Raw genomic sequence first — 11,583 nt, forward strand, 5'->3', positions numbered from 1 at the left:
GATATAAAAACTATTAATATTCCCATTCAAACTGTAGGATATCTTCCTCCCACACACGACGTCTGTGTGTAAGAGAGAGAGAGAGAGACAGAGAGGGAGAGAGATATGAAAGTGTGCAGACATGCATAGACACACATTCATATATGTGTGATATTCACAAAGACGTGTGTATGTGCTAACGTGCATGTAACAATGATGGCTAATTACGAACTATTAGAGCTGAGAAGTGACAAAAAATGTCTGTAACATGTCACGGCGGCAGATAATAGCATAGTAATTCATCATTTTATGCCACCTGGTAGCCTAGAAACATTGTTCAATTGTTCTGGTGTCATACCCTTATTGTTTGGTTTGCAGTGGAGCTTGTCACCACCCATTCTAGTTATCTCCGACCCATCAAAATGATTGTTTCATATAAAGGACGTTTGCAGGAGCAATTCAATTAACATATTTTCACCTTTCATGATAACACAGGCCGTCCCTCTGATGAAACGTTAAATCCAGCTCTCTCTGTGAGCCCCTCCTTGTGGCTAAACGACTTTATTACCACCTCCACCTTCACACTGGGCCATAAGTTTAATCATCAATAGAAACTCAACAGAACTCGAGGATCTATGTTCTAGTTCACGAATAAACAAGCGAACATGCGTACCTTTAAAAACCCTGGGTGACGTCATGCGTGCTGACCAATCAGCAGCCGTGCCAGTGGACGGGCTCAGCGTCTGCTCGACGGTCAGCAGCGACGACTGTCATCAGAACGGGAGAAACCCCAACTTTTCTTAGATTCAAAAGGAACATTTGTGTTTCTGCTGTTCTTTTTGTTTTTCTTGTGACTCTTTGTCTTTCGAGCATGGTGAGTTTGACCCCGTCCCCCGAGTCCACAGGCTGCCAATGTTTTCTTTTGGTGAACTTTGGTGAACAGTCAAGCGCTTCACCTGTGCGCTGCGCCGCGCTGTGGGACTTGCACGGGAACGCTTAGTCCACCGTGGTCCGCAGAGGCCGGCTGGATTAGGTGATTAAAACGGGCTTTGCTTGTGTGCTTGTGTGATAAAATTAGACTGGTGCGACGTTAGAGATCCCGTGTCACTGTGGATCTGCTGAGCCCCTGAGGAAGACGCCTGCGAGACAACTGTCAGGGCCTGACAGTGTCAACTAAGAATAAACTCAAAACATATTCAGGATTTCACACCCTGTAGGCTACAACAAAGAATAATTATTAGTTTTTCAATAATTATTTGTTATTGTAGAAATATTAACACTTTAAGTAGTTTCAACCAAAATGACTTTTAATGTACAATGTAGTGTTTTCTCTGTAATTTGCCTGAACTGACCCTTTAAAATGACAACGCTTGCCTACATTTTGATAATTATCCTGTATTCTGACTCTTCTGATTACCTGTTGATGTGTTGCAGGATGCTGAGGGCCCCCAGGCCCTAAGTGACCTCTGCCTGGCTCAGGTGTGCTGCAGCCTGGACGCTCTGTGCAGCAGGCGTGCAGACGGCTCCATGTGCCTCAGCCGGGCCCCACTCTTCCCACAGGAGATGGTTGACCAGTTACTGTGTAATATGGCAACTAAAGGTAGGTACAGAAGATCATCAGTCACATCAATATCAGCAACTGGGAGCCGCTGCAGTTACTTAGTGTTCAGAATTTTAAAAAAGGGACAAATAACTCACACCGGGATAAATATGACTAACCTATGACCCTCAGTTAGTAAGAAGTATTCAAACTTTCTGTGGAAATAAAAGTTTATTATGATGTTAAAATATCATTATCCTTAACTTACCCTGTCATCATATGATTTATTAGTTCAGTGTACTATGCCAGACTTAAATGATGGGGAAAATCTATTCCATAAACATAAACGTTGCCAAACTGATGCTACTTTTCCTACAGCAGCCCTCTGTTTGCTTCTCTCTTCAAGGGATACTGAATGACACAACTATTGGGATTTTCCGAAACTGCAAAGAGCTCCGCCTGCGCCGGGCCTCCATCACCTGCTGTCCAGTGTCTGCAGAAGCTTTTCTCTTGGCCCTCTGCCCTCACCGGCTCCAGGAACTAGATGCCTCCTGGGTCTCTGGGGGCCTCACGGTGGCTAACATTGTCTCAGGCCTGGCCTCCAACCCGGAGTGCAGATCCAGCCTGCAGAGGCTGTCCCTCAGTGGGCTACGTCTGGGCTGGGAGTCTCTGGAGGAGGATGGCGGGACCCGTGTTGGCTTCAGCTCCCTGCAGGGCTTGAGGATTCTCAACCTCGCCAACACAGACCTGACTGATGCAGTCCTTGAGGATGTCTGCTCTCTCCCTCAGCTGGAAACCCTGGATATCTCCTGCAGTGCCGTCTCGGAGCTCACCGCACTCCTTGATTGCAGGAACACCCTGAGGTCTTTGATCGCCCACCGGCTGCAGCAGCTGGATATGTCACCTGCCAGGCTGCTCTTTGTCCTCAGCCAGCTTCACGCTCTCAGGCATCTAGACTTTTCAGATGACCACATTACTGTGGAAGACAGTGACGAGAGAGATGGGGACGAGACAGTGCGGCAGCTTCTGGAGGGGAGTCCCCAGGTCCTCCCTTCCCTTGTCTCTCTAGATATCTCTGGGCGGAAGAGAATCACTGAAACAGGAGTCAGAGCGTTTGTGGAGGCCAGGAGTGGACTGGTCTTCTTGGGCCTGCTAGCCACCAGCGCTAGCTCCTGTGATTTCCTGTCTTCACAGAAAAACTTAAAAGTAAGGACCTAGTGCAAGCACCAGGTATGGAGTTGATGTCACGCTGTGGCTTGTGACATGTCAGGACACCAGAGAATGTTATGGGTAGACACACGAGCTTGACTCTCACATAAGTTTCTCATTTGTCTTTGACTCAAGGCTGTGTTTGGCAGATCTACTGATTATGCCCGCTGCATTTCCTGTCTGCCTGACGGTGCTGATCTGCTGTGTGTGTTCAGGTAACTGGAGAGACTAATGAGAACCAGGTGTGCGAGGCCCTGAGAAGGTACAGAGACCGGGAGTGTTTCATATTAGAGGCCCTCGCCCATCTCTACAATCTAATCGCTGACACTGACAAAGCACGACCAGACATTTTAAAGGTACAATGGTTAGTGTTGTGTTTGCTCCTTGTCTTACTTTTGTCATTTCAGCTGCACGTTTCTATCGACTGCGATTACTCACTGAAGTAATTGCTCAGATCTGGAAATGTCGGCGACATTTCAAAAACAATGTGCAGTGAGTAAAAGTTTACAACAAATTACCCGAGCCACTTTATTTCAAGGTAAAACCGAAGGTGAGCACCTGTATGATTGCAAGCACAGAAATTCACAATAGTATGCATTCGCAATAGATTTTTACTCCCACAGTAAAGGAAAGCATTTCAAGTAGCTTTCAAAAAATGTTTGGAAATCTAATAAAGGAATGACATCATTGAATTTCAAAGTGCCTGTTAGTCCTTCCCTCTGTAAGGAGCAGGTTTTTTGGAGCTCGGTTTGAACACACTGCTTTACAGCTGAGGTTAAATCGCTCTTCGACCTGACATTATAATCACTGTATTTAGAGGTGATCATATAGAAGAGGTAAAGTGGCAGTTTCTAGTGGAGCCTTACAGATAAATAGTACAATGCAGCTCCAGAGCTAGCTTATGAGTAATTTTAGGAGGTGGGAGGGTTACACACTAATAATATGTGGGTGATGCCTCGTCCCATCACTGGCCTCTACTGATGGAGTTTCAGTGAAGCAGCTGATTGGTAAAAAAAAAAAACACCTACATGGTCGTTGCAGAGGGAGAGCATACGTCATTCCTCTCACCCCCCATATGTAGCCTTTTCTGGGCAGTTCCGAACAATGGTGGCCTTCTTATTCTGAAGCACGTGTGATTATGACATGAACTCCTCTAGCTGGTGCTGCGTGGGATGCAGAGCCACCCCACCTCCCTGCACATCCACCTGGTGGCCACAACGTGTGTGCTCAGCCTGACCTCTCGGGACGTGGTGGAGGCCATGCCCGTCAGTCTGCTCAGCTCCACTGTCACCCAGCTGCTGTACACCATGAAGACCTTCCCCAGCCACCAGCAGGTCAGAGGACAGGCTCGCTGTCTCCGATTACAGATCTGTGATATTATGTAGTTTCACAACAGCAAAACGTGGCACAGGATGGTTTTCCTGCTACCAGCTGGCTTTCATCAGACTCTGAGCTCATATTTGGTGCGTTTAGCTCCTGTTCCGCCAGCTTCAGACAGTATTTAGTTACTTTATGATGCCTCATACACACATAGACTCACATATTTCCTGACACCCATATGGCTCTTCAATTCGTAAATTGTTTCCATCCCTCCAGGTGCAAAGGAACTGCCTGCTGGCGCTCTGCAGTGACTACATCCTTCAGGATGTCCCTTTTGACAAGTTGGTTTACTTTCTCTCAGTTCTGACGTATGAGCCCAGGGCCATGCAGTAGCCAAGATAATCAGAGTAGCACTGTAAGGTTTTTCCAACAAATTGTGCTCCAGCTAAGATATATTTTCTCTTGAAATATAACCGCCAAAAAAAATAGTCCCTCCAGATGTAAAAATGCAGAACTGAACTGAGTTTCCCAAGGCTTGTCTGTACATCAGCGGTATATTTTTGTAATACTGTGTTCCTCACATCCACGCTGTGGTCATGGTTCAGGTATTTAGCAGCCACGCTGGTGATTAACTGCCTGAGCAGCCATGAGGATCCTACTCTTCAGAGGATGGCTGTGGCTGTCATCTCCATTCTGGTGGCCAAGGTCAAGACTCCGCTCACTTACTGTGCATTAGCGTGCCGCAGGAAAATAGTATGGCACCTGTTAGTCCCGCCTGTTAAGAGCCCCGCGCCTCAGTCACCTCCTGCACCTCTGTGACACTAGTTTCAGCTGCCAGCTTTATGCTTTCATTTAGTCCAGATAAGTGGGGCCAGTCCCCCTGTGCGATAAAAGCTCTGTTTGTTCTAGTCTGACATTTAGAAAAATGGTTAGAATTCAAAGGAGCACTCATCTATTTGTTTCATTCGCAGCTGTCCACCAAGGAGACGGCTCTGCTCAGCAAGGACCTCTTTATTATGAAGGTACATTTAAGTTTGTAGAGTATTTAGTTCCCGGCTTACACAACGTCCCTGGCTTAGCACTAGATATGCATGAGTGTATTTCTAGTCCTCTCTCTCTCTCTCTCTTTCTCACCTGCTGTGTTTTCCATTACCTACCCACTGTGAACACTCATTTACTCACTGTCACCCCATTGCTCCACACACCGGTCCATCTCAGTTTACTGTTACTCCATTATTCAATCTGCTCTCTTTCTCTCTCTGTGTATGTAATCAAGCTTCTCGGGACGCTTCAGTTATTTTCGCCTATTATGTGTCTGGTGCCACTTATTAATATGTAAACAATTTAATCCAACAGTTGAATTGAGTACAGCCAAAGGATGTATCTGCGCATGTGGTTTTCCCTTGTCGTTTTTGGCTGCCTTACGCTCCGTCTCCTCGTCCCTCATCCCTCTCTGTCTCGCAGCAGCTGCTGGCTATTGTGCAGCAGAAAGCCATGGTGGGAGTGGTGGATGCCACTCTGAAGTTTGCCCTGAGTGCTCTGTGGAACCTGACAGATGAGATGCCCACCGCTGCTCGCAATTTCATTGAGTGCCAGGGCCTGGAGCTGTACGAGGAGGTTCTGGAGGTAGAGGAGCGAAAACACAGCGATGCTAACACAGAAACGAACCCACGCAGAGGGTCACATACACACAAGCATTTTTCCATTTTTCCATGCTGTCCCCTTTTCTCTGTGTTGCAGTCCTATTACACTGAACCCTCCATTCAGCAGAAACTTCTTGGCCTCCTGGTGGGTTCAGTGTGTTTGTGTGTGTGAGCTGTTATTAGTTCAGAATGTGTTATTTGATTGTGTGATACAGTGCTGCATGTTTACAGCTGGTTTAAACTAAGAAGTGATTGCTGTGTTTACAGCTTATCCTCATTTTCTTTTTGCAACCGTTCCCACATCCAGAGCATCATGCTGTGACATCAGGCAGCATCTGAATGTGGGAGTTCTGTCAAATATTTCCATATTGCCCCCAAATGTTACAATTAAAATGAAATCCATCTGTAGGCAATCTGACATAAGACAATTTCTGCATCCCATCTGGCTCTGACACCTTTCTCCCAACATTGTTACTGCTGTCATCACTGCTATCATTTGTGTCTGTGTTTCAGAACAACATAGCAGAGGTGGAGGAGTTGCAGGCCGACCTGCAGGAGGAGGACCTGCTGGAGCACATCCTCAGCCTGCTGCAGGACTCAGAGATGGAAGTGGGGGTCCGTTACTTTGCAGGAGGGATTTTAGCACAGCTCGCCTCCAGACCAGAGGCGTGGACCCTGGGCGACGAGCTCCACAGCACAATACTGAAGCAGCTGGTGTGTGTTTGTTTCAGATAGATTAACAGACAGTTAAATTCAACTTTGGCTCTTTTCAGAGTGTCTGTCTGTCTGTCTTTGCAGCATGCTTCCATAATGACGTGGACCCCACTGGAGAGAGAAATGGTCTCGTACAGGTGAGAGAACCATAAGCTGGACAAAACCCAAAAGAAAGCTTTTAGAAGTAGAGTCATGTTTGGTGCATTTACTCATCCTGTCTGTCTGATTCAACATCAAATGTTAGCTACATGTTACGTAACACTTTATTTGAATTATTTACCATCAATAAAGCATCCTCTCTTACATAACATTTTGTCCCTGATTTCATGTATTCGATGCCTGCTTGGTTTGAAACACCATGTACATTTAACACAATTGTAATTAAATTCATTTATTTAGACATCATGAGTGGTAGATAAAACTCAGACAGTCACAAGAAAGCATTTAAAACTCTGCTGAAAATCATTTTCGATGAGTGATAGCTCAGTTTAGTTCCCTGGATAGCATCAACGCCAAAGAAAATTCACTGTCTGGTAATTCAAGCATAAAGCCAACAAAGAAATTTCTCAGAATTGCTCTTTTTGTAAATCTTTTTCAATTTCAGGTCGTTCCATCCATTTTGCCGTCTGCTTCAGGCTTGTCAGCCCACAGGAGTGCAGCTGTGGGCAGTCTGGGCCATACATCTGGTCTGCAGTCAAAACAGTAAGACACAAACTCACTACTGTCGGGAGCACATGGGTGGATTAATAGAGGTCAGCATATTTAGATCAATTTGTTAGAACAGAACTGTGTGTATTACAGTAATGCAACGACTAATGGGCTAAACTATCAGTAGATCAACAGAAAAAAATAAATGATTTTGATAATCGGAATTGCTAAAGTAATTTTTCATGCAAAAACGGCAGAAAACGCTGTTTTCAGCCTCTCAAATATGATGATTTCCTGCTTCTTAAAACATCGGTTCAAACTTTGAGAAGCTGATGGAGCATATCCAATGTTTAATAGATCCATAAAGACTTCTCCAGTGTGTTAATATTCAGGTGGTGGTGGGCCTGCTCGCTGTGAACTTCCATTCCTCTCTCATGTTCTTATCACTTCTTCCATCCATCCTCTAGCTTCACATTACAGCAGCATGCTGGAGGAGGAGGGCGTGACTGAACTTCTGAAGGCTTTGGTTGCACATCCCGACACACACAGCGACATTAAAGGACTATCAGACAGCATCTTGCGAATGGTAGAGCAACAGCAGAGTCACTGAGGGCCCTTCAACAACCAGACAGGGCCTCAAACTCTTGACAGTGAGCAAAGAAATGGATTAGATGTATTGTTTTTGAACTGTGCCTGAAATGTTCTAGATGTGAATACTGAATTACAGACAGTTCATGTCAATCCACTTGGCATTAAAGTTCAATGGAATCAATTATGTGTTGTACATTTTATATAGAGAGTGTGATCACTGTGAGAAGTTATGTATGTCACTCTACTTTTAAACTGTTGATTTAGTTTGAAATCCTTTGGAAAGTAAAGAACATGTGTTTACAGACAGAAGTGAATGTCCTGCTTAATATTTGCACCATTCTGAGGTGCAGTTTGAAAATCTTTGACCTTGATAAAGTGCTCCAAAGAAAGTGTGTTGTATATCGTGCACAGAACCAAAACCTGCCACTAGAGGGTGCTTTGGTACTGTGGCTTCAGGACTACTTGGCTTTGAAGATCTGTCTAAAATATGCAGTCATTAGAGGTTCAGATTCAAGATCATACATGATAAATGGCAAAAATACCAAAGCAGCCTGAATGTTTATCTGTCTGTACGGGAGGCCTCATTATAAAGCAGTTATGTTCTAAAATAAGTTATCTCTCCTCACCCTCTCTCCCTCTCTCTCCTCCCCTGATATCCGAGATGCTGAATTCATTATATTTTATGTAACACAGCTAGAAGATAGAACTGCTCGTAGGCATCTACAGAGTCTATTCTCAGTTGGTCTATTAATAATTCCTTTTAAAAAGTGGATTAAAAAGTGCATGAATGTTTGAGCTGCACCACCATGTTCAACTTTTAAGTGTCACGTCCCGTTGATTCACATTTTTAAATCCCCCAAAGGAATTCAAAGGGATCTACGAAACACGTTGTGGCTTGGCGTGCTTGTGATTCAGCCAGGTTAGTCATCTCCTTACCAGTGCTAGGCTGTTAGAAAAGAGCTAAGTCAACTGATCCAGGGTCAGCATTTAACAACCGCTTCAACCCCAAAGTATTAATCACGCAGTGGCAGCCCTGTGGGATCAAAGGTCAAGTCCTTATAGTGAACACTGTGACGCTCCCATAAGAAGTTGAAGGCGAGAGAAGTGTGGGAAAATGCCACTGCTCTCCAGGGGCTGCAGGCCACTCGATAGCGTGTGTGCTGACTTTGCATGTGTGTTGGATGCGTATGTGGAAAACATGGCATGTAAGGAGGTCAGGTGAACAGAAGACCTACAAGGAAGGGAGGCAGGCAGGCAGGCAGGCAGATCGCTGTGTGTGTTAATCAGGCCTTAAGTTTCTGTCTCAAGTTCAAAGAGTTTATCAATATTCAAGGGACACATGAGACAGAGGAAGACGGAAGAGGAAGGACAAAGAGACAAGAGACAGAAAGACTAGTTCAGCCTTCAGGGAAATGCTCTTAGTAGGTTATTCAAGAAAGAATAGATGATTTTGTTCCCTAAATTTTGAGGCTTAGCTTAGCTTTTCCTAAAGAGAGCCTGGCTCTGTGCTGTGGAGAGGTAATAGAATTTACCTGCCGGCGCCTCTGAAGCTCACTAACGAACATGTTTAACCTGTACAAAATTCAGAAGTGTAAAAATCACATTTTGGGAGGTTATCTACCAGAATATGTCTGCCAGGAGCAGTGACTTCCTGAAGTCTCTGCTGGTCTCTAGCAACTGCTGCCAGTGAGGCACATAACCCCATAATGTCTGTCTGTATGTAGCTGGAGCCAGCAGCCTGTGGGAAACAGATAGCCTGTCTGTCCAAAGTTAGCAAACTCCACCTACCAGAACCCCTCAAGATCATTAATCCACACATTACTTCTTGTATGTTTCATTTCATACAAAACCCAAAATTTAAAAATGTCAAGTTCTGGAGAGCCAAAAAATGTTTTTGCAGACAAGATACAATGCGTGAATTAGTGAGCTTTAGAGTTGCTGGTGGTTGCATTTTTGACCCTCGGGTGGAGCCCTGTGTCTCCTGTCGTTATGCTAAGCTCATCATCTGATTTAGCTTCATGTTTACTGTACAGACATGAGAGTGGTCTCAATCTCCTCATCCATCTAGAAAGCAAATAAGCATATTATCCCAAATGACAAACTAGTCCATTAAGAGAACATAAATAGAGAGGATAGAAATAGAAACGTCTGTAGGGAAACTGACAGGTGCAAAAATAGGATTTATGGCCCAAAATATCTTAGACAAGACAAATAAAGCATGGAAAGGATAAAGGGAGATGAGAGGAACAGAGTTAGTCGAAGGAAATTGAAGACCCCGTCATGCTCCAGGACCGTTTGTGCAAAAATACGACTGACCAATTTACAGATTCCCAGCCTCAGTTTAGAATATGATTGTGCTGCTTTTGACTTGGAGCTTAGTGTGAGTAAGCATCTCGTTATCTCAAGTTTGCAGCCGACTCCATTGGATGTAACATAATTGCAAACCAGTCTGGGCACCCAGAGTACACTGATATACAATGCAACACATCTCCAGCTGTGAATGTGTATGCATGCTAGTACAGTATGTGTATTTGTGCATCTGTGTCTGTGTGCTAACGAGGCCCCAGTGTAGACCATGAGGCCGACACAGACGTTTTTGATTCGGATGCTCATTAGACACCTGCTAACCTTAGAAATACCCACAGAGCAAAAGAGGGAAAAGGTGCATTCAAAGAGCAGGAAGAGGTTGAACAACAAGACAAAGCAACACACACACACACACACACACACACACACACACACACACACACACACACACACACACACACACACACAAATTCTCCAGGCATTAATATGACGCACAAAAGGACACACCAACTCCTCTCAAATGACCTTTTATTGCTGGGGAAGGATACAGAGTTGGCAGGCCCCTGAGCCTGTGCAGATATGTAACAGCAGTAGGACCATCCTCCTCTCTGCCAAATGGAGGCAGGGGTTTACTCTTCACCATCAATCAATAGCCACTTCCGCAGGGGAGGGGTAAGCAGAGCTCGTAAATATTTAGTCCGATAGAAAACATACAGTGTGTAACATAGGATCAAACACAATAAGTTCATTAGGTTGAAATAAATCCCAGCTGACAAATCATTTCTGATAATAATGTGATGTGATGATGATGGAGAAAGTGAGGGAAATTGCAGAAAACTCTGGAAAAGTCATTCCTGGCCTGCACTGAAAACCAGGCCTTTTGCTTCTTCCTGTCCCTCTTTCTGCGCTTCGCCGTGGTCAAAATGTAAATTGACAAATTGTCAAAGCAAAAGGAAAAAAGTACAAAACAGGAGAAGTCATTATACACTGTTTGTGTGTTTACAATTGTAAGCATAAGAAATATCTTTAACTTAATATAAGTTGCAGCGGTTCCTCCATGTTCCAGCTCTAGAGCATGTTATGTTCCAGTTCAGCACAGCAGTAAGGGTGGTTTTGTTTGGCAGACAGTACTTTGGTGCTGTCATCCATATGTGGCAGTGATTCATGATGACATTTTGTTGAAATAACTGAAACACAGGCACACAGTTTCCAAGCACCAGTCTCTGGAAATATGTCCCTCATTTCTAACTTTGGTGTAAGTCATTCCACTGCTCTGTGACTAAAGGATTTTCTTCCTATTTTTTGTGTTTGTGTGTGAGTGAGCATGCTTGTAAGTGGATGTGTCAGAGGGCTATTACGGTCGGTTAGAGCCATTCTTGCTTGATGTCACATCTCCCATCTGCGGGCATTTTATAGTGGCCAGTTCGCCTTTAGCTCAGGAGATGCACACAGTGGTGCAAAAAAACACGAGATAAACAACCACAGGCAGGACAGAAAGCTGCAGGAGCTTCCACATGCAGCAGCAGTGTGCATTTCTTCGTCTATTCGCTAAACTGGCTCACGGTCATAGCTGTATTATTGATGTGACCATAGCTGGCTGAATTCTTCTCTGCCCTGTCTGTTCCGTAGTGC

General features: G+C 44.7%; 1 protein-coding gene across 3 annotated transcripts; it reads left to right on the forward strand.

The window, feature by feature from the left end:
- Nucleotides 1–723: 723 nt before the first annotated feature.
- On the forward strand, nt 724–7,951 carry LOC143329392 (protein zyg-11 homolog). Of its 3 annotated transcripts, none has more exons than XM_076745249.1 (14): nt 747–853; nt 1,414–1,579; nt 1,926–2,725; nt 2,944–3,084; nt 3,886–4,062; nt 4,325–4,389; nt 4,654–4,753; nt 5,020–5,070; nt 5,513–5,674; nt 5,789–5,836; nt 6,205–6,405; nt 6,490–6,542; nt 7,010–7,107; nt 7,521–7,898. In XM_076745249.1, the coding sequence occupies exons 1-14, from the start codon at nt 851–853 to the stop codon at nt 7,661–7,663; spliced, it is 2,208 nt and encodes a 735-aa protein (XP_076601364.1). In that variant the 5' UTR covers nt 747–850; the 3' UTR covers nt 7,664–7,898. The 3 variants fall into 3 exon arrangements, with proteins under 3 accessions (XP_076601365.1, XP_076601364.1, XP_076601366.1); XM_076745251.1 differs by lacking the exon at nt 747–853 and adding an exon at nt 869–1,012; XM_076745250.1 differs by lacking the exon at nt 5,789–5,836 and having other exon boundaries at nt 724–853; nt 7,521–7,951.
- The last annotated feature ends 3,632 nt before the right edge of the window (nt 7,952–11,583 follow it).

This window comes from Chaetodon auriga, chromosome 12 (assembly GCF_051107435.1).
Source record: "Chaetodon auriga isolate fChaAug3 chromosome 12, fChaAug3.hap1, whole genome shotgun sequence".
NCBI classification, from domain to species: domain Eukaryota; kingdom Metazoa; phylum Chordata; class Actinopteri; order Chaetodontiformes; family Chaetodontidae; genus Chaetodon; species Chaetodon auriga.

Excerpts from the sequence above, each read along its gene's own strand:
- LOC143329392 (XM_076745249.1), top strand. Across the intron at positions 2,726-2,943 it reads CTTCACAGAAAAACTTAAAA|GTAACTGGAGAGACTAATGA; the intron begins GTAAGGACCTAG and ends GTGTGTGTTCAG. Across the intron at positions 4,390-4,653 it reads CAGGATGTCCCTTTTGACAA|GTATTTAGCAGCCACGCTGG; the intron begins GTTGGTTTACTT and ends GTCATGGTTCAG.